A 26387-nucleotide genomic window follows, 5' to 3' on the forward strand; every position below is an offset into this window, starting at 1 on the left:
CTCAGTAATCCTCATGGTTGCTGTTAAGGATCACGCTGAATTAGGAAATCCTTTATTTAGAGGCAGAAAGGAAAATTCTTGTACCCTTTAAAGAAATATTCTATGGATAACCTTGCTGTTCAATTTTTTTTTTTTTTTTGAGACGGAGTCTCGCTCTGTCATCCAGGCTGGAGTGCAGTGGCACCATCTCGGCTCACTGCAACCTCTGCCTCCTGGGTTCAAGCGATTCTCCTGCCTCAGCCTGCTGAATAGCTAGGACTACAGCCATGTACCACCACGACCGGCTAATTCTTGTATTTTTAATAGAGATGGGGTTTCACCATATTGGCCAGGCTGGTCTCGATCTCCTGACCTCAGGTGGTCCAACGGCCTCAGCCTCCCAAAATGCTGAGATTATAGGTGTGAGCCACCGCTCATGGCCGTTAAGATAATTTATAGTTTAAACTTAGTTAATAAATTGTATATTGTGAACATCAGGGATGGCTTTTATCACAGTGTTATTTCATTTTCTTCTGCTAATCAACAATTGTATGTACAAGGTAGTTCATATGTTAAACAGTAAGTGCACCAGAATTATGAATCTAAATCTTTCCTAAGGAGGTGTGCTGATAGCTGCTTATAGAGAAAGGATTTGTTTTTTTTTTCAATTAGGAGGAAGGATATCACAAACTGGCAGAAAAAGACCTTTTGAAAATGAATACTATAGAATTTCAGTTATTACTGGCTTATAATTGTGCTTTTCTGATATAGTAATTCCAGTTCCATTTGTAATGCACAATATTTTTGGAAATGTAACATTACTTATAGATACAAATACCATCATTGACTTGGGCTCAGAACTCTTATAATAGCAGGGAATATTATGTAACATAATGCTTGCTATATTTTGCTATTTTAAAAAATGATATTTATGTTTGTTTCGAAGTAGTAGATTTTTTAAAAGATTGGACTTAAAAGCCCGAAGAGTTGGTTATTTGTGGTATTCTGCAAATAAAAACATCTTCATTCCTACTCACAGTTTTAAAAAATTCAGATTCTATCTCTTTGCTGTAATTCTTTGATGATGTAATATTAACTCCTGCCAAAGAGGTACCTAACAATAGAAATACTTTAGATAATTTACTGAAATTTCAGTTCACAGTTACTGAGGTAGAAGCTGGCCATGTTTTTCCACTAAAAGATACAAATATTCACCCAAGTTTATTGATTCAAAGACATGCATTTTTTTCATCAGCAGTTTTATAATAATCACAATTCCTAAACCAAGCACTTTGTGGAAATTTGCTCCTTGCTATGTGTTTTTTCCTTACAAAGACTTTCCACCAGTAAGAATGTTACAATGTAAGGTAAGAAAACAGTGTGGACTATGTCATGAATAGTTAATACAGTATACAGTATTAAGATAGTTTTTCTGGTCTCTAAAGAAATGGTACTTTAGAATTCAGTGTGTCTCAGAAATAATTCTGACCATTAAGTAAACATCAAAATTTTAATAAATAACATAAATGAAAAAACAAACACCTTTTAAAAATTGCTTATACCTAACAAAACAATTTCTTTGATGAAGGGTCTGGTTGGCTTTATCTTGGCAGTGTTCATTTTTATACAATTTTCGAATTGCATTTACTCCATTCTGATGAAATTCCACCTCTTTGGAATCACAGAAGAGATGAAACCAATACTGCTACAATATTGTGCCTTCCTGAAATGCTTCTATCCACCTATTGATAAGAGAAATCGGTTAGATTTGTAAAACCTAATCATCTGACATGTGAACACCATATAGATGACAGCTGGGCCTGTGGTCCTCATTACCATAACAACATAGGTAAGATATATATATATATATATTTTTTTTTTTTTTTTGAGACAGAGTTCTGCTCTCGTTGCTCAGGCTGGAGTGCAATAGTGCTATCTCGGCTCACCACAATCTCTGCTTCCTGGGTTCAAGCGATTCCTCCCAAGTAGCTGGAATTACAGGCATGTGCCACCACATCTGGCTAATTTTGTATTTTTAGTAGAGACGGGGTTTTTCCATGTTGGTCAGGCTGGTCTTGGACTCCCGACCTCAGGTGATCCGCCTGCCTCGGCCTCCCAAAGTGTTGGGATTACAGGCGTGAGCCACCGTGCCCGGCCAGTAAGATCTTTTCTTGCAGCAAATTGGCCTTCTGCATACATGGAACTACCCTTTATTTGGTAATCTGGTCCAAAATTTAGCCTGGAAAGTGTGCCTCTCATTTCTGATAGGCATAAGGAAGGGACCATTTCATGTATAAAAGTTCTATGAGGTCTTGATGCTACCAATTAATTTATTTTGGAAGTTGATATGTCAGTGAAGGCTTTATTACAACTTCTTTTTTATCTGGAATTTGGACTCAGTGCTTTTAGGAACACTAGTTCCCTGTCTCCTCCTACCTTAACTCTAGCAATCAGAGTTTCCTTGTATATCCCCTAATCCAGACCTGTTTCAAGATTTGCAATTAAAAGGAATCTGGCATCTAGTGTTGATCAAAAGTTTGCATGCTATATGAGAGCTTCTTGGCTGGGCGCCGTGGCTCATGCCTGTAATCCCAGTACTTTGGGAGGCTGAGTTGGGCAGATCACCTGAGGTCAGAAGTTCGAGACCAGCCTGGCCAATATGGTGAAACCCTGTCTCTACTAAAATACAAAAATTAGCTGGGTGTGGTGGTGTGCGCCTGTAATCCCAGCTACTTGGGAGGCTGAGGCAGGAGAATTGCTTGAACCCAGGAGGCAGAGGTTGCAGTGAGCTGAGATTGCGCCACTGAACTCCAGCCTGGGCAACAGAGCGAGGCTGTCTCAAAAAAAAAAAAAAAAAAAAAAAAAAAAAGCTTCTCAAAGTTTCACAGACATCTTTCCAAAATTCTTTAGTCTCAAAGTTTTATCTGACAATATACACAGCTGCAATTATTCAGAAGATACTTGAGAGTAGTCTTTTTCCTCCCTACTAATGTAATTGCTTCTGAACTTTTTCTTCTTTCTTATGGAAATATCATTTCTTACGGTATTATTTTATGTAGGCTGGGCATGGTGGCTCACACCTGTAATTCCAGCACTTTGAGAGGCTGAGATAGGTGGACTGCTTGAGCCCAGGAGTTTCAGACCAGCCTGGGCAACATTGCTAGACTCTGTCTCCATTAAAAAAAAATATATATATACACACACACACACACACACAGAAGAGAGTCCAGAGAACTATGAACACTTGAAATCACTCAGTTTAATTATTTTATAAAAGCAACCTATAACAGATTCAGTTCAAATTTTAAGGAATTTTCAAAAATTTAATATTGAACATAAATAGCATATGTTATACTGCCATAGCAAGGCTTTTTTCCCACTAAAATTAATACATTTTAATATTCTGTCATGTACTTCAAAAAGCAATCCATATGATATTAATGAAGAGAAATTTATAATTTAGCCTGGGTCAATTCTAAATTATAAGTAAACTGACTTCCTTTACCTAACTGTAATTCTGTCTTGGTGGCATTTCTATCTTGTCAACTCAATGATATAAGCAAAAGATGACATATATTGAAAAGCAGTACTTTTTTTCAGTTTGATGAAAATTGTAAGAAAGCTAATATCTGACAGAATATTAGGGCAATTACTATTTTGTCTAAATAATTTTTATAGAAAAGATGGTTAAGTGACATAATTTAAAAATATTCTCCAGTAGCCAAAGGAAAATATTTGGAAGAATAGCTATATACTGTTGGATATCCTAAAATAGACTGAAAAAAGAGTCTTACAGAGTGTGTGTAACATTGTGCCTGGCTGGTATTCAGGGATGTGTGCAATTCTGGTACATTAATCTTAACTGTCTTAAGAAACTAAAAGCTTTGCTTACTCAAAGCATTCTTTTTTATTTTCATGCACTTTTAAGCTCGTGGAGAACACATGAACACCTCTTCCTGAAAACAAAAATGTATTCTTTTGTGAAGCCAAAGTAAAAATCAAATGAGAGATGATGAACTGTTTTGTTCAAAAGAGACCTAATTTCACAGAGGTAGATACGCATCTCTGTGTTAAGCAAACTGATAACATCTAAGTAAAGATTCTTGCTGGAATTCTGAAGAGACTGTTTCAGCCTTTGCCTTCTAAACTGATAGCCATTTCCTTCTACTCAGTCACTGGAACAGCATGGGAATCTCTTAATGTGTTTGACCTTTTCCCCAAAGAAGTTAGCGAGCAGCTGTTTAAACTCCTGCTGTTCCATGGCACAAATGAATCGCTGGATTGCCAAAGTCCTGGAATGTTTCAAGGGAAGATTCTTACCCTTATAGAAGGAGAGGTCAAATGCCTTAGCTTTCCTTCCTTTCAGCAGAGCAGCATCACGCTGCTTCCTCTGAGATCATGTGTAGATAAAATACTTTGTATAGGACTACCTATTTTCTTTTCCCCTCTGCCTCCTGAAAATATTCCAGATACCCCTGCCTTGTCTTTAAAACAATTCTGAAGAGTTTGAATAATAAGTTAAATCTTTCTAATTAGAATCTCTGATTTAAAGTTTGAGTTGTCCCCATGCCTTAAAGTAGGTCATTTTACAAGCAACCATTAAAAAACTGAAATCTCGTGAATAAAAGAAAAATATGGCCAGATTACTTACTTCTGAGCCGAATGAGCATCCTCTGCTTTGAATACATAAAATAACATGTTTTTGTGCAGTAACTGAAATACTTTAGACTCGGAATTCTCATCTTTAACTTGAGTAACAGTGAATCCTAATAAAGGCTGACTCTCCAAAGCAGCCACGTCCTAATTTAAAAACATACAAATGGAGAAAAGTTTTTAGATTGAGACAAAATTCAGATCTGAAAACTCTTGATCTACATAGCTCTAATTTAATTTCAATTATTCACATATAAGGTAATGATAATTCTAACAACTTACTCACTTCTCATTTATTCAATAATATTCATTGAGCCACTCCCTCCCTAGGTACCCTATATGCCAGGCACTGTGGCACACAATTTCTGGCATGTTCACATCTACTGAATTTCACAACATCCTCACTAAACCAAGGAAGGCACGTGATTATATTACTTTCATTTTATGGATGCAGAAAACAGCTCAGAAAGGTAAGCTATTCACCTGGATCCCACTAAGGAAAAGTGTGGACCCTACAGCAGTGTTTTCATAGGATGGTGGAACACAGGGTGATCAGGTAGGAGAAAAGGACAGAATTAGAGTAAACTGCTAGAATTGTTTATAATCCAAAAAAGCCTATCTTATCTATGCTGCTGTCAGATCAATGCAATCTAACGATGACAGTAAAGGGAGTATCACTCAAGAGAGCTTGGCAGAAAGAAACACAGCTCTGCCTTTTTTTTTTTTTTTTTTTTTGAGACAGAGTCTCTCTGTTGCCCAGGCTGGAGTGCAATGGCGCGATCTCAGCTCACTGCAACCTCTGCCTCCCGGGTTCAAGCAATTCTCCTGCTTCACCCTCCCAAGTGTCTGGGATTACAGGCACTCCACTAATATTTGTATTCTTAGTAGAGACGGGGTTTCGCCATGTTGGCCAGGCTAGTCTCGAACTCCTGACCTCAGGTGATCCACCCCTACTCAGCCTCCCAAAGTGCTGGGATTACAGGTGTGAGCCAGTGCACCTGGGGGCAGCTCTGCCTTTAGTAAAGTAATTAGTAGTCACACGACACACACAAAAATTGCATTTTAATAATATGGAAAATTCCTAACACATTTGAGAAAGAGCTCTCCAGGTACAAAGCAAGAACACTGTTCACATTAAAAATAACAGCAACAACACCTCCCCCATCCAAAAGCAAAGCAAAAAATCTTATGTAAAACAAATGGATTTTTAAAATATTGTAATTACTTGCAGTTGGCATTACAAAACCCCAAATTACTCATCTTTAGATTTCAGATCTTACCTCACTTGCAGCATATGTATATAGTACTTTATTTTTTATGACAAACCAAAAGTGTTTCCAGGGTTTTTTATTGCCCTTTGATCTGTACAAGTAGCCACTCATAGAAGAATCCTCTGTGTTTGCTGATACCTAGATAAGAAACCCCATACAAAGTTTAATGGTTTTCAGACAAATTATAACAGCAAAATTATTTGCAACCAATAGGTGCTGAAAGCAATAACTGTAATGATAGAATGTTTCAGAATGAAATATATTTTCAAAGTGCTACTATACAAATTGAACTCTGCTATTAACATGAGCATAAAAAAGAAGACAACCATGTTAGAGGCAATTATAGAATTTTACTTGGTTTAACTGTGCCTGCACGTGTTTGCGTATGTTTCTTGGTGGGTTCATCTGTGTTTTCTGGGTTGGCAGGTGAAGAAAAATAGTTTCAGAAGACTAAAATGCTTTTCTAAAAGCTGGATTTGGGGACTTGGAGATTTGTTTTTTATTGCTCTTATTTTGGGGCATCAGGGAAAATTATTTGAACCTTTAATTCTGTTCCTAAAAAACTTTTTGGACTTCTAAAAACCATACAAACAGAATAATAAACAGAAAATTCTACTATTAAGGAAGCTCATTTTAAGAATCAATCTTTGCTTCCCAAATTATAGTCAGAAAGAAAAGAGGCTAATTTTTACTTCATAAAAAGTTGAAAATGTTTTCATCTCTATGCAAAAAGACAGTAAGCTTTTATTGATTGATTTTTTTTCTTTTTCTTTCTTTTTTTTTTTTTTTTGAGACTGAGTCTTGCTCTGTCACCCAGGCTGGAGTGCAGTGGCCCGATCTCAGCTCACTGCAAGCTCCACCTCCCGGGTTCACGCCATTCTCCTGCCTCAGCCTCCCGAGTAGCTGGGACTACAGGCGCCCGCCACCACGTCCGGCTATTTTTTTTTTTGTATATTTTTAGTAGAGACGGGGTTTCATCGTGTTAGCCAGGATGGTCTCCATCTCCCGACCTTGTGATCCACCCGCCTTGGCCTCCCAAAGTGCTGGGATTACAGGCGTGAGCCACCACACCGGCCTTTTTTTTTTTTTTTTTTTTAAGACAGTCTCACTCTGTCACCCAGGCTGGAGTGCAGTGGCACAATCTCAGCTCGCTGCAACCTCCGCCTCCTGGGTCCAAGCGCTTCTCGTGCCCCAGCCTCCCGAGTAGCTGGGATTACAGGCGTGCACCACCATGTCCAGCTAATTTTTGTATTTTTAGTCGAGACAGGGTTTCGCCATGTTGGCCAGGTTGGTGTTGATTTGCCTGCCTTGGCCTCCCAAAGTGCTGGGATTACAGGTATGAGCCATCGTGCCTGGCCTATTGACTCTAATAATGGTCATTCAAAGTTGTGTTTTTAAAAATGTAGGAGTAGATAAATAAAAAAATGTTTAGGATCTACCTTAGTAATGGTATGGCAGGCACACGCTTAAGGTGGCTTCCCATGACCCTTGCTGTAGAGAGTCACACTGCTGTACATTCTCCTCCCCCTGAGTGTGGACAGGACCTACGACTTGCTTCTAACTAAGAATTTGGTGAGGGTGATAGGATGTCACTCCCATGATCAAGCTACCTTATATATGGCCCTGTCTTGTTAGGAGACATTCTAGAAACTTTCTTCCTTGCTGGCTTTGAACAACTAAGTAGCAATGTTGAGAGGTCCACATGGCAAGGAGCTGAGGACCTCCAGCCAAAAGCTAGTAAGAAGCCAAGGCCCCCAGTCTTGCAAGTACAAGGAAATGAATTCCCAGATGAGCCTCTAGATGAGAACTCAGTACTTGCCAAAACTTTGATTATAGCCCTGCAGAGTCCCAGCTAACCCATGCCTGGACTCTGGAGATAATAAATGTATGTTGTTTTAAGCTGCTAAGTTTGTGGTAATTTATTATGCAGAAATGGAAAACTAATACACATGCGCTCTGTGAATTTTTAAAGTGTATCTTTAATTATATTAATTTCTTATAAATTTCATGAAAATAATTATATATTGTTTAGTGGGAAATTTAAGATCTAACATTAAATTAGAAATATTTGTTAAGCCACAGTAGGTTTATATAAATATATCCTTATAAAGACTACCAAATAATTTTTTAAAAAACTAGAATTGTTTCCTATCTCAGTGAAAAAAAAGGAAAAAAATCCAACTAGAATGTTTAATATTCAAATGAGATTTTGCTTAAAATATAGTTACATTGGAATCCTACTATGTTCTTATCTAAGTTGTTATTAATGTTGCTCAAAATATATTACATTTCTCCTTTATACCAATTTAGGATCAGTTTAGTAGCCACACAAGAAGATCAACCATAATACTGAATAGCCATGACCAGACCTATATTTTCAAAGATAAAACTGGTGTTCACCAACTTAATCACCTAACTGATCCACAAAACATGTCTTCCAATGATTTGATTATTTACAAAATAAATCAGGGTTGTGGGGGTGAGGGACTATAAAACTACATTTTGGGTACACTGTATACTGCTCAGGTGATGGGTGCACTAAAATCTTAGACTTTACCATTATACAACTCATCCATGTAACCAAAACCACAGGTACCCCAGAAGCAATGAAAATTTAAAAAAAAATAATCCAACTCAAAAGCTGTAGTCTGCCATTACTGAGAGTACTGAGGCTCTAAATGTAATTCTAAAAAGAGGAGTTTCTAAAAATATTTTAAACATTACTAGAATAAGAACACAACTTCCCAGTTCCTCAAAAAGTTAAACATAGAATTACCATATGAGCAAGCAATTCTACTTCTGGGTATATACCCAAGATAAATGAAAACATATGTCCACACAGAAATTTGCACATGAATATTTCTGTCAGCATAATTCGTAATAGCCAAAAGGTGGAAACAACCCAATATTCAACAAGAGATGGGTGGATAAACTGTGGTATACACAAACAATGAAATATTATTCAGACATAACAAGAAACAAAGTAAGGATACGTGCTATAATTTCCATGAACCTCTAAAACATTGTGTTTCAACTGGGAATATACTCGTAACTTTACATAAGAAACATGATCTTGATCAAATTTTTAGAGTTCTTTCCTTCCACTATGTATGCTAGAACACCTCCTCAGTAAAAAAGCAAGAGAACCAAATTAAAAACTACTCTGCTGGCCACAAAACTAGCACAGGTGGACCTCATTAATAAACTGATCATAATGGAGTAGCCAAAATGGCAATGCTGTTTGTTCTTTGACATCTAAATTTGAGGAAATGGGATAGGATATCAACAATGTCTGTGGATTACACCATTAGCAGGTCTAAGCATACAGGCTATTATCACTATTTAAAGTTTTCTTTTAAAGGAAGTTTAAAGGAAAGACAACCTACTATCAGTGATATCAGCTGTGCATAACCAACCAATGCCTACAAATAAACCGTGCAGATCAGTAAATGCTAACAAAATGCCCAAAATATTCTGTGGACTTCTTCCCTCTGGCAAGGATCTTGCTCAAAGTCATTTTAAAAAATTCATGTGTGTCCAACTTATCTTTACTTTCTATCACTGCTATTAAATGTTCTCTAAACCTTTCAATAGCCATTTTCTAAATGACTTAGGTCAGACGGGAGACCAAGCAAGATTGTGAGGCATCAGCCACATCCATCATCAGTATTAAAATTCATGACTTAATAGTTGTGGCAAATGACATCTTCCTTTATGAAAGAAAAACGGTGTATTATATGCATATGAATAATTCAGCCTCTATCACATTGCAAGCTTAATGGCAACACTTACTTCTTTGAGAGCAGCTGGGATTTTTTTCTGTTTCCTCCCTGATGGAATGCTATGTAAGACTGATGATAAGGCACTTGAAGGAGATTTGTGATTTCCAGGAGATACAATCCTAGGGGAGTGCTGGTGATCTAGAACAAATCAGGCACACTTATGTAGGCAATGCTCAGCATTTTGCAATTCAATTTCATTCAAATCCATAAACACTGTTGCATAAAATATCCATGGAAGGACACTAAGAAACAACATTGATAACTCCTGGAAAAGGACAATGGATGGCTGGGAGTTGAGTGGCAGGAAGACTTTCTACTATCTATGGTTTTATACTTTTTGAACTTTATGTGAAAGGATTACTCTTGTGTGCCTTTAGAATTATGAAACACGTGACTATACTACCAACTTAAAAAAAAATCCAAAAAACCTTCCCTACTGACGTAAACCCCAAAGAACCCTGGTATTGTTAAGTGTCTAGATACTAGACCAGCTACAATGAACAAAGCAGTTTAAAAAAGGGGGCTATCAGACACGGATGAAGAAGTAATGAATTCTGATTGCAGAGGGTTCAGGGAAAGCTGAGAATAAGATAAAAGCTGGCCATGAAGGAATAAGTAGGAATTTGCCAGGTTAAAACAAGCAGGAGGAACACTGTGCGCTAAGAGGTCAGCATGAGCAAAGGCAGAGAGGTGTGAAATTAAATCATCTATCTGGAGAATAATGAGGCCAGATTAAAAAAAAGGGGCTGGTTTGAAGCAAACTGGACTGTTGTTTCTATGTTTTAGGCTGGGGAGTGACATGACCAGATTAAATTTGGAAAAATAGATTATATCTGGCAGTACTAAGGAGAAAGGACTAACAGCAAGAAAACTTGTTAGGAAATTATTATAGTTGTCTAGATGAGAGATAACGAAGGCCTTATTAGGGCTGGGATGGAGAAATTAAGACAAAGATTTTTGATGATAAAATTGACAAGAGTTACTGACCAAATGGGTATAGGTGATGAGGAAGGAGAATTCAAAGACGAATTTCGAATGTTTGCAGCTTATACCATATACCCAGACTAAAGAGAGGAACATAAAGGAAGAGATGGATGGGTCTTCTTGGAAAATGTACGCAAACAATAATAAATTATTCATCTAGAAATATGTGGACTCTGAAATATCATGTCATCCACTTAGAAATTCCTCCTTGCTAATGAAAAGCTATCCTTCAGGGAAATGAAGAACAGACTTTCAAAAATTTAGATCCTGGCCAGGCGTGGTGCCTTATGCCTGTAATCCCAGCACTTTGGGAGGCTGAGTCGGGTGGATCATTTGAGGTCAGGAGTTCGAGACCAGCTTGGCCAACATGGTGAGATCCCCCCATCTCTACTAAAATGAAAAATTAGCCTGGCGTGGTCACGCGTGCCCGTAATCCCAGCTACTCAGGAGGCTGAGGTACGAGAATCGCTTGAACCCGAGAGGCAGAGGTTGCATATTGTGTCACTGCACTCCAGCCTGGGCAACAGTGCAAGACCCCATCTCAAAAAATATATATAAATAAAATTTAGATCCTACAGGTTTCAGGAATTTAACTAAAAATCTCTTCCCAAAACATAGACCTGAGCAGTCCTGCTAAGCTGCATTCATTTTACTGGAGGATACCTGCAAATAATGAGCAGAGAAATAGGAAGTATCATTTTTGTGTTCGGTCAAAAAGCTGCACATTCAGATGTACATTAAGATCTCACTAAATCAGATTAACTCACTAGAATTAAGCTAACGAAGTGCCACCTAAGAGAATTACTTTACATATAGATAAAATGATTTGTAATGAGCACACTATCATGTGAAACTATAGACTTCAAAATTACTTGAAAGTTAAAGTTCCCTTTTACTGTTTTAAGTGTTTTACCCTGTAATTACATTTCTACAGTTTTCTTAGCAAAACCTTTTACACAGACTGAAACCAAATTTCAGCCCAACTTCTCCCAGAATTACAACAAAATATGAATTAAGAAAGCTTACTACAAATTTGGAGATAAGTATCAACAATCATATTGCTAATGTACTGAAGGTGTTTCTCTCAGAAGGTTGTTTGAAAGCATCTGGGGAATAAAGGAATTTTTGGTTAAATCCTTACTTATATATTACCTAATTTCTGCAGTTCTTGGAAACAATGTTCACATACTCTTGCTGGTTGATTTTTCAGGTAATCTAAGCCATACTTATTAGACGAACAAGCTTGGCATACAATCTGAAAACACATTGGAATTATGTCATTAATTTCATTAGAATAACTTGTGTTTCTACACCATAAAGTATGTTACAATTTACAGTGCTATCCACTTTTCAAAACAGTTTCAGAGTCACTGAGTCTCACTTCGTCTCAATAGTAACTCTGGAGTTCAGGCATATAGTGAACTAATGCATAGTACCACACTTGAAAGATGAAGGGGCCACAGATGATTACTTACAGAGGGCTGACTACATAAAATAATAAAGTAAAGGAGTTAATATATGCAAAATGCTTAGAACAGTACGTGGCATGCAAAAAGGCCTGTGAGGTATACTGATCACCAGCACTGTCATCATCATAATCACCGCTGCAGCAACGACCACGTCTCTGCAACTCTACCAAGTTTTTGGGCTCCATACTAAATGCTCTCTAAATACAACCTCATTTAATCTTTAGAGTGACTCTCTGATGTCACTGTTTCTACACTCATTTTACTAATGAGATCATGAAGGCTTAGAAACATCACTAGAGATAACTTCAACACTGAACATTCCCCCTACTGAATACTAAGGATACTTAGTACTAGAGAGATGCAGTTTAAATAATAGCTGTAAATTTGAGGGCCTGTTTAATTGTGGATTTGTTAGATTTTGTTTTTGAATCAGTTATTACTGATGTTCTAGTGTAACTCTGAAGTAGGAGGGTGGAAGTTCACTAAGAAGATTGCCCCTGCCCCCTAAATATTTAGAGAAAACACCATTCATGTTTTCTACCATTAACATAATAATTGTTATTGTTATTCTTGAACTATAATGGTTTATGAGGGGAAATATGCTTCCTCACTATGCACAGCCTGGAGACAGTAAAGACCACAATGGAGATGGGTGTTATCATCGCCAACCTTTCCACAGGCCCGGCAGTGGTGTCGTCTCCAGGTGAGAGTAAATTCGCTCGTGCAGATCATACACATTGTGGCTCTGGTATCAGGAATCCAGATGGGAGCCTTCGATCCAAGAGGACTAACTTCTTCTTTATTTTCTGAGTCTGCCTGCGGAAGAAGAACAACTTCTGATTATCTCCATGCACACTGCCTGCCTTTTTATTCAGCAGTGGCATCTCCACACTACCAAGATGGGGATGAGGGTCAGGCATGGCAGCTCACGCCTGTAATCCCAGCATTCTGGGAGGCCGAGTCGAGTGGATCACATGAGGTACAGAGTTTGCAACCAGCCTGGCCAACACAGTGAAACCCTGTTTCTACTAAAAATACAAAAATTAGCCGGGTGTGGTGGTGGGTGCCTGTGATCCCAGCTACTCAGGAGGCTGAGGCAGGAGAATTACTTGAACCTGGGAGGTGGAGGCTGCAATGAGCCGAGATTGTCCCACTGCACTCCAGCCTGGGCAACAGAGTGGGACTCCGTCTCAAAAAACAAACAAAAAAGATGGGGATAAAATATGGGCCATTGGCTGGGCATGGTGGCTCACGCCTGTAATCCTGTACTTTGTAATTACCTGTAATCCCAGCACTTTGAAAGGCCAAGGTGGGCAGATCACAAGGTCAGGAGATGAAGACCATCCTGGTCAACATGGTGAAAACCTTTCTCTACTAAAAATACAAAAATTGCCAGGCGTGGTGGCTCACGCCTGTAATACCAGCACTTTGGGAGGGTGAGGCGGGTGGATCACCTGAGACTGGGAGTTCAAGACCAGCCTGACCAACATGGAGAAACCCTGTCTCTACTAAAAATAACAACAATTAGCATGGTGGCGCATGCCTGTAATCCCAGCTACTCAGGAGACTGAAGCAGGAGAACTGCTTGAACCTGGGAGGCGGAGGTTGTGGTGAGCCGAGATTGTGCCATTGCACTCTAGCCTGGGCAATAAGAGCAAAACTCTGTCTCAAAAAAAAAAAAAAAAAAAAAACAAAAATTAGCTGGTCATGGTGGCACGTGCCTGTAGTCCCAGCTACTTGGGAGGCTGAGGCAGGAGAATCACTTGAATCCGGGAGGCAGAGGTTGCAGTGAGCCGAGATTACACCACTGCACTCCAGCCTGGTGACAGAGCAAGACTCCATCTCAACAAACAAACAAAAAAAAAAAAAAAAAAGAAAGAAATATGGGCTATTGGCCAGGCACAGTGGCTCATGCCTGTAATCTCAGCACTTTGGAAGGCCGAGGCAGGCGGAAAACCTGAGGTCAGGAGTTTGAGACCTGCCTGGCCAACATGGTGAAACCCCATCTGTACTAAAAATACAAAATTAGCTGGGCGTGGTGGTGCATGCCTGTAATCCCAGCTGCTAGGGAGGCTGAGGCAGGAGAACCACTTGAACCCAGGAGGCAGAGGTTGCAGTGAGCTGAGATTGCGCCATTGCAATAAGAGTGAAATTCTGTCTCAAAAAAAAAAAAAAAAAAAGAAAAGAAATATGGGCCATTATATTTTTCATGTGCTCAGAATACTAAGTTTAGCTACAATCTAAAAATTTTCTAATACAAAATTAACTTAAAAAGACGCCTGTGGTAGTGGGATGGCAGCTGATTAGTTTCTGCCTTAAACTGTTTCGTATTTTCTAAATTTCCTACAATGAAGTTTTATAGCTGGGAAGAAACATGAATATGCTATATGCTATCACAGACTTGCAGTGAGACAACAATAGGAGGATAAACTTTCAGCGCCGAAATGAGACATTAATCTGTAGAGTAACTCTCTGATGTCCAGTCCAATCATTTTCTGAAACACATGTTGCTTTCCTAAACCCCTGTGAAATGTTTAAGGTAAAAACTTTGAAATGCACTGGAAAAAAAAAAAAGGAGAAGACAATACCTCATCAAGACTCCTACTAGGACAGAAGGTGATTCTTTTCTTGGCATACTCTTCTATTGCCCTGGAAATCGCTTCTAGCCATTCATCCCTTTCTGTGGCAGAACTGTTGGGGGCAAAAGGTTTCATCAACCACATGTCAGTTTTTGTTCTTTTCCTTTTTCTTCTTTTCTTTCTCCCATGGCAACAGATCCCACCACCCTCCAACAATACCAGTCAAAAAAGCAGCAACTCCTCAGAGTTGAGGCAGGTTTAGTGAACAGATCATCAGAACAGACAACAGAGAACCCTTGATGGCATTTTAGCAAATACAATGCTTATTTTTTCTTTCCAAAAGTTCTGCTTTATATTAAATAGCTTTTGAACTCTCCTAAACTTGAAAATATTTTTGGTTTGGTTTAAAGGATAATTGTACAATTAATAATTATGATTATTTATATAGCCAGGGAGTTTCTTAAGACATCATCCTAGAATTTAAAAAGATTCCAATAAGTCAAGTTTCAAATTCCAATTTATAGCATAGAATACTAAATATCTTTAGATTACTAAGGATTACTAAAAATTTCTAGGAAGGGCACTGGGGTGAAGGCAACATTTTTTTTGTATTAGAAAGCAGATGTTGACAATGCGGTTCACACGGTAAAGGCTGCAGTTTTTGTTAGGGCTTCTCCACCTATTTCACCCACCAAGTTCTCTGTCCCTACCCAGCTCATCAGGAGGTATCTTTAATTCAGCGCTAGATGGGAATGGGCCAAATAGGGGCAAGCTTGGTCAGACAAGGGTATTTTTTTTTCTCTGTTTTTCCAACCATGCCTTTTTCCCAAAACCATGTTAACTCCAAATCATTACTGGTATCAGCATACTTATGAAACCACTGTTTAAATTTTGTTTTGTATATTTAAAACTGAGAGGCACATGTTAGGTATTATAAATAAAAATAAATATATAAATCTACACATACACAGTACAGAAAGAGCAGAAAAGAGGAAGGGAGAGGGAATGAGAGAAAGACTTTAATAAATAATTAAAACTCCATCATAATAAAACAAAATTCATCAGAATGGGATTGTGACTGTGTTAAAAAAAAAAGTCTGTAGTTTAATTTACAGAGGCCTTTTGAGGTATACAGAAGTAAAATCGGCCAGGCGTGGTGGCTCACGCCTGTAATCCCAACACTTTGGGAGGCTAAGGCGGGTGGATCATTTGAGCTCAGGAGTTCGAGACCAGCGTGGCCAACATGGTGAAACCCTGTCTCTACTAAAAATACAAAAGTTAGCCGGGTGTGGTGGTGCATGCCTGTAATCCCAGCTACTCAGGGGGCTGAGGCAGGAGAATTGCTTGAACCAAGGAGGTGGAGGTTGTAGTGAGCCGAGACAGTGCCACTGCACTCCAGCCTGGGTAACAGAGCAAGACACTGTCTCCAAAAAAAAAAAAACCAAAAAAAAGCAGAAGTAAAATGACCTGATATCTGCAGTTTGTTTTAAAATAGAAAATTATGAAACAGGAAAATCAGTGGCAAAATCTTGATGATTATTTTTAGTTTGGGTGCCTGAATATGCAGTTTCTGGTATTATTTGTCCTAACTTTAAGTATATTTGAACTCTTAAAGAGTGTTTCTAAAATAAAAAATTCCACCATTAATAATGGTACATATAGACATATGTTGCTGTATTTTAGAGAACCCAGGTCAGGTCAAGAATAGAAACCACTCACCTTCCCTACAATCATCATTCTCAGAAAGCGCCTCCCTAATCCATGGCTTGAGTGCCATTTAGAATGTTCATTCATGTGGATTAAAAAAGGTAGAAATCCACTTTACAAATAAAATTTTAAATCAAATTAATTTCTCAAATTTTCATTATATACGAAGAACAACAAAAAAGAAATAACCTCTTTCTCTCTAAACCAAACAAAACCCTGCCTTATTTACCGCTACTATTCTAGCATTACTGCCAAAACAAGATGCCATTTAACAGTTACTACGTCAGCCAACTCTGCTAAATGCTTAGCAAATGTCACCATGTCTCACCCTCAGAGCTTCCCCATGGAATATACATTGGATCTTACACCCCTTGCCCCCAACTACAACATCATCACCCACCTTCACCTTTTACAGGTAAGGAAACTGAGAATTAGTAATGTTTGATAATTTGCTTTATAGACAACAGACTAAGTGATGAGCTGTTATTAAACCCAAGTGTAGTTAAGGACTGGACCTCTCACTACCAGGTCATTGCTAGCCTCTGCTCATGTTCTCTGCAGAACTACATGATGAGAATACGTGCTCAGGGTTCCAAGCAAACATTCATAAAACATTACCATCTCTCCCTCCCTCCCCGGCTCCTCACCAGAAGAGTAACAGAAAGCAGAGAGGCAGATGGTAAATTTGAGAATTGCTGTTGGATTCTTCTGGAGCCTGGGGAGCATGTGGAATGTGATTCAACTGTGTAAATCATGTCACATATGCTGTTCTTTCATTTAATCATTCCTGGCTCTCTCCTGTGTGGGGTTCTGCCAAGACAATGTTTACCAGCTCTTGATAACACATTTCTCACAGACCACACACATTTGCCCGCAGCATCCAGTGGAGATACTCTAGTCTCCTTTTGTAACATGATTAGCAGAAGAATCAGCATCTTCCTCAAACTGAAAAACTGTTAAGTCAAGTATTATTTTCTTTATAGAATGTGTATAGTACAAGAAAGCAAATTTGTGTCAAGTAAGTACCACTTTCCCAATGACTGGGATGAATTGCCAAGGATTAAAAACCTGGCCGGGCGTGGTGGCTCATGCCCATAATCCCAGCACTTTGGGAGGCCGAGGAGGGTGGATCACCTGACGTCAGGAGTTCCAGACCAGCCTGGCCAACATGTGAAAACCCTGTCTCTACTGAAAATACAAAAATTAGCCAGGCATGGTGGTGCGCACCTGTAGTCATTGCTACTCAGGAGGCTGAGGCAGGAGAATCACCTGAACCTGGGAGGTGGTGGTTGCAGTGAGCTGAGATTGTGCCACTGCACTCCAGCCTGGGCAACAAAGTGAGACTCTGTCTCAAAAAAAAAAAAAAAAGGTTAAAAACCCTTCAATAGAAAGGATTTGGGGTTGTTAGACCATGCCACACCATTTACTACTTGGACTAACTGCAGGATGCTTCTCTGAGGTTCAAAGGCCACATCACTTTGATTTGTGAGTAACACTGTGAGTAACATTCACTGGGAGCCTACTAAGCCAGGACCTAAGCCAAGAACTGGGCACACAAAATATACCTCACTTGTAAAGATGCACACTGAATTGAGGTGAAACATGTATTAACATATGATATGACAAATGTAGATAAATAACATAGAAGTAGTAAATTACTTATGTAAGTAGCAGGGATGGCTCTGCAAAGGTGATGACAAAGTTAGGACTTAAAGAGTTACAGGAGTTTGGCAGGGAACTCTCTGTGTACCCTCATTCAGTCTGCCAGCCGTGGTCATCTCTAAGCTAATGGTGCCCAAATATATGCCTCTGGCCCCTACTTCCCTCTGAAATCCAGATCCTTACAGAAACTGCCCCTTGATGGCTGCATTTGGATGTTGCATATGCACCTCACATTCCATATGCACACCTGAAACTCAACTCCCAATTTCTCCCCTAAAGCTGCTCCTCTCCCAGTGCTCCCTGTCACAGTGCATGGCACCATCTCCCAATTCATAGTATATGCTGGAGTCTCCTCTGAAGAACTCCTTATACCCTGTGTCCAATCAGTCCCCTCCTTTAGGCCACCTCCCAAACCATATTCCATGCAGCAGCCGGATACTCTTTAAAAAATGCCAATCTGATCACATCATTCCCTTGTATAAGCCTTTCAGTGGTTTCCTGTGGCTCTTAGGCTAAAGACCAAATCCCACAAGATGGTTCTGCACCATCTAAGTCACCTGTCCCTCCAGGCTTATCCTGGGTCATTCCCTTCCTCATTCTTGAGCTCGTGCCACACTGACCTTCCAATTCTCTGAATATGTCATGCCCCTTCTCACCTAAGGACCTTTGTACACAGTGCTCCTAATGACCAGGAGGCTCTTCCTTTTTCCTCTTTGCCCCTCTGACTCCTACTTATCTTTCCTAAGTCAATATAAACAGCAGGGTTTGTAGGAAAGAGGCTGCCCTCTCTCCCCCTTGCAGTTTAAGGTCCTTTGCTTTACAGCCTCCTAGCCCCTGGTACTTTTTCTGTGCACCATTTAATCACCACAATACTTAATTGTGTTAATATTTGCTAAGTGCGTGTCCTCCTCCATGGAATGTCAGCTCAGTAAAGGAAGGGCCCTTTTAATTTTTTTTTTTTTTTTTTTTTTTGAGACGGAGTCTTGCTCTGTTGCCTAGGCTGGAGTGTAGTGGTGCGATCTCGGCTCACCGTAACTTCTGCCTCCCAAGTTCAAGCAATTCTCCTGCCTCAGCCTCCAGAGTAGCTGGGATTACAGGCGTGTGCCACTATGCCCAGCTAATTTTTATATTTTTAATATAAAATATTAAACGGGGTTTCACCATGTTGGCCAGGCTGGTCTTGAACTCCTGACCTTAAGTGGTCCGCCTGCCTTGGCCTCTGCAAGTGTTGGGATTATAGGTGTGAGCCACTGCATCTGACTTGACCCTTTTAATTTTTAATCCACTGTGTCCCGATGCGCAGCACAATGCCTGGCCCAAGGTAGAGGCTCCATATTCCTTACTGAACGAAGGGATGAACTGCAGGTGGAGGTAACACCTGTGGAAGGCAGACGGCTGTGGAGTTGGCTGGCATGCATGGAGTCACATGCAGATCCGTGCTGATGGAGCATGCAGTGTGTTGGTGGGAAGGGATGGAGAGACTCCTTACCCACTTTAATATGGGATGCAGTACCTGCCTAACTGGTTGGAGGAATCTGGAAGGAGAGCATGGCATACCGATGACATTCAATATGCCTTAGCTCTCTTTCCCTCATGCCAGCTTGATCCTCCCTTGGAAATTTATTTTTCCTTTATCGAGAACTTTCCAGTTCAATGATTTCCCCTGCAGAGCCCACATTCAGCCCATTAGTAATCCTATTGGGTTTTTTCTGATTCATACCATTGTTCATCACTTTAACCCAAGACACACCATCATCTGCTGGGCACTCACTACCTGGCTGCCCAACTTCTACTGTAGTCTCCTGATGGTCTGTCTTCTACGAAGAAGCCGGTGTGATCTTTCACAAACATAAATTAGATATTATCACTTAGCTGAAAACTCTTAAAAATTCAATGACCTTACTATGGGTGGCCTCTAACTCTTGCCCCCAAACTGTAACTCACATTTAATCTCCCCTGGTACTAGGGGAGTACTAGGCTCTCCCCGGAGTACTAGGCTCTACCTATATTGGAATTCTTGCTGTTTCTTTAACATACTATACCCTTTCCTGCCTCCCTGGTATGTCTTTTGTTCCTGCTGTTCCTTCCATCTGGGATTTGCTTCTGGTCTCTGATGCTCCTCAGAGATAACTTTTCTGATCCCCCCCCTCACCCCATATAAGTTCTTGACCTCATCACTTTCTATCTGCTCAGCCTACTTTATTCTTCTTTATAACATTGAATACTCCAAATTATTTATATGTGCATATATATAAATAAACCTGATTATTATGTATCTCCCACTTTAGAATAAAAGCTTATCCTTAAGGACAGGGATTGCACACCCCCAGCTCCTGGACAGGGTAGGTGATGCCCAGTAAACATTTGTTAATGGTTGATAGCAGACAATCGCCTTCCCTCACAGCTCTCCATATGCCAGTCTCCAAACAATGACTTTCTCTCATCACTAAAGTTAGTTTGACTCAGCAATGATTGCTCTCAGTTATCACTGCTTATCACTAAGCCCCAGACTACTAACAAAAGCACAAACAGGACTGCCCAGACCAGCTGGCTGCTTGCTGCCGTGGCTACACTGTCTCGCCCACCATGTCACTACTGCTGCCATCCACAAGGCTCCCAACTCTGAGGCTAATCGCACTGTTGGCTGTATCTGTTCCCACGACTTTCTAGGAGACTCCTGTGGCATTCTTTTTTCCCACCCTCGGGACTCTAAACCAGTGTGCACTATGGAGCTTGGCAGAGCTGCAAAGCTGACACCAGAATTCACCAAGAGCAATGTGAAGTTGATTGCCCTTGCAAGAGACAGTGCTGAGGACCATCTTGCCTGGAGCAAGGATATCAATGCTTACAATAGTGACTAGCGAACAGAAAAATGCCCTTTTCCCAACATTGATGGTAAGGATCAGGACCTTGCCGTCTTGTTGGGCATGCTGGATCCTCCCGAGTTGGATGAAAAGGGAATGGGTGTGAGAGCTTATGGTGTTTATTTTTGCTCCTGACAAGAAACTGAAGCTGTCTACCCAGCTACCACTGGCAGGAACTTGGATGAGATTCACGGGGTAGTTATCTCTCTCCAGCTGACAGCAGAAGAGAGGGTTGCCACCCTGATTGATAAGAAGAATGGAAATAGTTATGTTGCTGGGCATGGTGGCTCACAGTTGTAATCCCAGCACTTTGGGAGGCCAAGGCGAGCAGATCACTTGAGGTCAGGAGTTCAAGACCAGGCTGGCCAACATGGTGAAACCCCATCTCTACTAAAAATACAAAAAAAAAAAAAATTAGCCAGGCATGGTGGCGCACCCCTGTAGTCCGAGTGACTCGGAAGGCTAGGGCAGAAGAATTGCTCGAACCCAGGAGGTGGAGGTTGCAGTGAGCCAAGATCGCGTCACTGCACTCCTGGGCGACAGAGCGAGACTCTGTCACAAAAAAGAAAAAAAAAAAAGTTACAGAAATATAAATCTTGATCAGAGCTGTTCATTACACCTGTCTGGTACTGATGTGGAAATCATGAACATCCAGATATTTACCTAACAACCAAGGAAAGAAACATTTACTATAATTTCCTGAATTATTTAATCTTAATAAAATAGATTACTGTTTTTCACCAAGGCTCATTTTTACTTGGGAAATAGAAGTGCAATTAAAACTTGACTTTTCTATAGGCATTTCCGCCTTGGAATTTTGAAAATAACCTCTCGATTTTAAGAACCAAGCTCAAAGCACTCACTGGGAACATGATATATATGGTCTTAATGTTCTTTGAACTTTCTTTTTTTTTTTTTTTTGAGATGGAGCCTCACTCTGTTGCCAGGTTGGAGTGCAGTGGTGCGATCTCGGCTCACTGCAACCTCCGCTTCCTGGGTTCAATCAATTCTCCTGCCTCAGTCTCCCGAGTAGTTGGGACTACAGATACGCGCCACCACACCCGGCTAATTTTTGTATTTTTAGTAGAGACGGGGTTTCCCCACATTGGCCAGGATGGTCGCGATCTCCTGATTTCGTGATCCACCCGCCTCGGCCTCCCAAAGTGCTGGGATTACAGGCATGAGCCACTTAGCACCAGCCTTGTTCTTTGAACTTTTGTTCAAACTCCTCTATCCCTCAAAAACGAAAAAAGGGCTGAACGCAATCCTGCCTGTAGCACTTTGGGAGGCCGAGGTGGGCGGATCACCTGAGGTCAGGAGTTCAAGACCAGCCTGGCCAATATGGTGAAAGGTCATCTCTATTTTAAAATTAAAAAAGATGGCCAGACGTGGTGACTCACGCCTGTAATCCCAGCACTTTGGGAGGCTGAGGCGGGTGGATCACTTGAGGTCAGGAGTTTAAGACCAGCCTGGGCAACATGGTGAAACCCTGTCTCTACTAAAAATACAAAACTTAGCTGGGCATGGTGGCACATGCCTGTAGGCCCAGCTTCTTGGGAGGCTGAGGCACAAGGATCGCTTGAAGCCAGGAGGCGGGGGCTGCAGTCAGCCGAGATCGTGCCACTGCACTCCAGCCTGGGTGACAGAGCGAGACCCTGTCTCAAAAACAACAACAACAACAAAGGAAAAGAAAAGAAAAAGTCACAATGCTAAGTGATTGAGAGTTTACCTGCACTCTCTAAATATTGGTATCTGGTGGATGCTTCAGGTACCCCCATGAAATTTGCTTGTTCTGACTGCTAGCTGCGAAGCATTTGACAAACCCTAGACACAGGTATTTGTCTTCTCCTGTCATCCTGTATGTCAGGCAGCAGTAGCCATTGCATTTCAGAGGAGTAGCACACCCCACGATGACTCTTGTGGTCCTCTGATTTTGGGAAGTCAGACATTTGGTTTGAGTCCTTGACATTCATGGACATAAGCAAAATTATAAAGATTGTCAGAAACACCTAGGTTCAAATCACAGCTCCATTGCTTACTACTCGTGTAACCTTAGATGTGTTATTGAACCTCTCTGAGCCTCCATTTTTCTAATCTGGAAGATCAAGATAATATTCACCCCACAAAGTTATCACAGAACTTAAAAGAGAAAATAAATATAAAACAAAACATGAGCACTGTGACTGATGCAGAGTAATAAATGATTCTGGCCACTACTCCACCTGCTCCTAAGATCCTAGTTGATTTCAGTGGTATGGACAATTGGAAACAGACTGCCTGGTTTCAAATCCTGGCTCTGCTAGTATAGCTGAGTGGCTTTTCTCAGCATAGAATGGGTATAATAACGACAACTTGCCTTACAGGTTGCTGTGAAGATGAAACGAAGTACTACACATAAAGTCTTTATGATGGTGCCTGGCATACAATAAGTGTTACAAAAGCGTTTGCTTCTATTTTTATTAGATCAAAGGTTAAATCTGAGAAGACAGTGTCTCATTATTTAGATTGTGCAGTGGAGCATGCTATGACTATTGGCATCTCTCCCTTCACCAGTCAAACCTTCCCAAATACCCACTTCCGCCACTCAGTCAGTAACTCAATAATGTATTTTTATGAGTCACAGAGTTTCAGGTTTCCACAGCACTTGAATTACATTATGGCAACATATTAAGTCACTGCAGGTTCTGGTCTGGGGCAAGGCGGTATCATAAATAATAATGGATTTCTTTTCCCTCCCTCCCTCCATTCTTTCTGAGATGGAGTCTTGCTCTATCACCCAGGCTGGAGTACAGTGGAGTGATCTCGGTTCACTGCAATCTCCACCCCCCAGGTTCAAGTGATTCTCCTGCCTCAGCCTCCCAAGTAGCTGGCATTATAGGCACACGCCACCATGTCCGGCTAATTTTTTTGTATTTTTAGTAGAGATGGGGTTTCACCATGTTGGCCAGGCTGGTCTCAAACTCCTGACCTCAGGTGATCCACCCGCCTTGGCCTCCCAAAGTGCTTGACTACAGGCGTAAGCTACTGCACCCAGCCCGTAACAATGGACTTAAAAGCAAAAGACTTCAATTTGCATCCTGGCTGTGTCAAACACGTATCCGTAAGATAGCAACTCTATTTTTCTGTAATTTAGTTTCCTAATTTTTAGAAGGAGATTACACCTACCTCATAGGTTTGTTAGAACCTTTAAGTGACACATACAAATTTCCTAATAACCTATAAAGCACTAGTTGTTCTTAAAAACAATTTCAAATAGCCACTTAAAAAATGATCAGCAAAGCACTTTCACCATTGTTATTCTATTCAGAAGAACATTTTAATCTCTGTGCTTCTAGCATACTGTTGCCTCTGCTCTCAGCCACTTCCTTGCATGGTAAATCAAGAGTAAAACTGCACGGTATTGGGAAAGAAGAAAAAGAAGAACAAAAAGTCAGTAGCTAACCTAAGTGCAAAAAGTGTTGGCAATATCTTTCCCTGTTATACTCACAAAAATCTATTTTTATGTATTCTTAAAAATAGGCCGGCACAGTGACTCACACCTGTAATCTCAGCACTTTGGGAAGCCAAGGCGGGAAGATTGCATGAGCTCAGGAGTTCAAGATCAGCCTGGGGAACATATGGAGACCCCCATCTCTAAAAAAAAAAAATTTTTTTTTTTGAGACAGAATCTCTCTCTGTCACCTAGGCTGGAGTGCAGTGGTGGGATCTTTGCTCACTGCAACCTCCGCCTCCTGGGTTCAAGCAATTCTCCTGCCTCAGCCTCCTGAGTAGCTGGGACTACAGGTGCCTGCCACCATACTTGGCTAATTTTTGTATTGTTAGTAGAGATGGGGTTTAATCATGTTAGCTAGGCTGGTCTCAAACTCCTGACCTCAAGTGATCTGCCCAGCTCGGCCTCCCGAAGTCCTGGTATTACAGGGGTGAGCTACCACACCTGGCATACAAAAAAATATTTTTAAAGTTAGCCGGGTATGGTAGTGCATGCCTGTGGTCCCAGCTACTCAAAAGGCTGAGGTGGGAGAACTGCTTGGGCCATGGAGGTGGAGGCTGCAGTGAGCCGTGATTGTGCCACTGCATTCCAGCCTGGGTGACAGAGTGAGATGCTATCTCAAAAAAAACCAAAAACCTAAAACCAAAATTTTCCTGACATTCCCTAGCAAGCAGACTCAGAATGAGAAAAAAAAAAAAAAAAAAAGAAGAAGAAAAAATTTACCTGGCTGAGAGAATGAAGGAACGTTCTACACTTTCAATCTTTAATTCATTCTGATAGGCTTCTTGGGTAGGTTTTCTGACCTGGAAGAAAGCACAACAATTTGAGCCGACTCATCCTACTGAAAACCATATCAATGAGCTGAACTTGTCCAATGGCCCTGGCTGCTGACATCCACAACCAACCTTCCTATCCAGCTTTCTCTACTGCTGTTCTCCTTCATCTACTCTATGCTTCAGATGAATTGAAAAGCCCACACACCAGCCCACCTTTCCCACCTCCAGGACTTTGCTCACAATATGCCCTCCACCTGCAATGCCTTTCCCTTACATCTCAGCGTGGCCAAATGTGACCTATACTTTAAGGTCCACTGGCTCTTCCTCCTCTTTCTCCTTCTTTCCTAGCTGCTCTCAAAAGCTGCAGGCCAGTCCCCACCATGACCATCAAACACTGTAAGTTCTTTATTTTCTGAATTCCCAAAACTGTAATTGTGCCTTTATAGTGATATTTATTACTGTCTACTTTATAGGTATTTATGTGTAGTGTACTGTCTTCCCAACTAGTTGCTAAGTCCCTGGGGGAGGAAAGACAATAAGAATCATGCTTCAACTTATCTTCATATTTTCCAGCAAACCCATTACTGTTTTGTTTATAGTAGTTCTCAATAAATATCCTATGAATACATTAATGCATGAGTGAACAAATGACTACATGAATGAATAATCAAATGCAAAAACAGGCAGGGCGCAGTGGCTCACGCCTGTAATCTCAGCACTTTGGGATGCGAAGGTGGGTGGATCACTTGAGGTCAGGACTTTGAGACCAGCCTGGCCGACATAGTGAAACCCCGTCTCTGTGAAAAATACAAAAATTAGCTGAGCCTGTAGTCCCATCTACTCAAGAGGCTGAGTCAGGAGAATCTCTCGAACTCGGGAGGCAGAGGTTGCAGTGAGCTGAGATCGCACCACTGCACTCTAGCCTGGGCAACAGAGTGAGACTCTGTCACAAAAAAACAAAACAAAACAAAACAAATGCATAAACAGCAACATATATAGACAGAAAAGTAAAGGATATAAGAAAGATGTTTATCTTAGGGAATTTTCTCTAAATATATCATATATTTGTTGTTGTTATTATTTTTAATAGAGATGGGGATTTCACTATGTTGCCCAGGCTGGTCTCTAACTCTTGAGCTCAAGTTATTATCCTGCCTCGGCCTCCCATAGT

The 26387-nt window shown here is 40.6% G+C and overlaps 1 protein-coding gene and 1 pseudogene across 1 annotated transcript in view; one reads left to right on the plus strand and one right to left on the minus strand.

Annotated features, from left to right (window-relative positions):
• Positions 1-630: 630 nt before the first annotated feature.
• The window catches only part of FGD6 (FYVE, RhoGEF and PH domain containing 6), a 136953-nt gene continuing 111196 nt past the window's right edge, over positions 631-26387 (minus strand). The window contains exons 14-21 of the mRNA XM_019039355.4: positions 25164-25243; positions 14727-14829; positions 12808-12954; positions 11822-11924; positions 9696-9823; positions 5913-6041; positions 4631-4779; positions 631-1721 (exon numbers count right to left, since the gene is read on the minus strand). Of these exons, the coding sequence (XP_018894900.3) occupies positions 1685-1721; positions 4631-4779; positions 5913-6041; positions 9696-9823; positions 11822-11924; positions 12808-12954; positions 14727-14829; positions 25164-25243 (876 nt within the window). The 3' untranslated portion in view covers positions 631-1684. The remainder of the gene's footprint in view (positions 1722-4630; positions 4780-5912; positions 6042-9695; positions 9824-11821; positions 11925-12807; positions 12955-14726; positions 14830-25163; positions 25244-26387) is intronic.
• Positions 20555-23348, plus strand: LOC109029015 (peroxiredoxin-6-like; annotated as a pseudogene).

Source organism: Gorilla gorilla, chromosome 10 (genome assembly GCF_029281585.2).
Source record: "Gorilla gorilla gorilla isolate KB3781 chromosome 10, NHGRI_mGorGor1-v2.1_pri, whole genome shotgun sequence".
Lineage (NCBI taxonomy): Eukaryota > Metazoa > Chordata > Mammalia > Primates > Hominidae > Gorilla > Gorilla gorilla.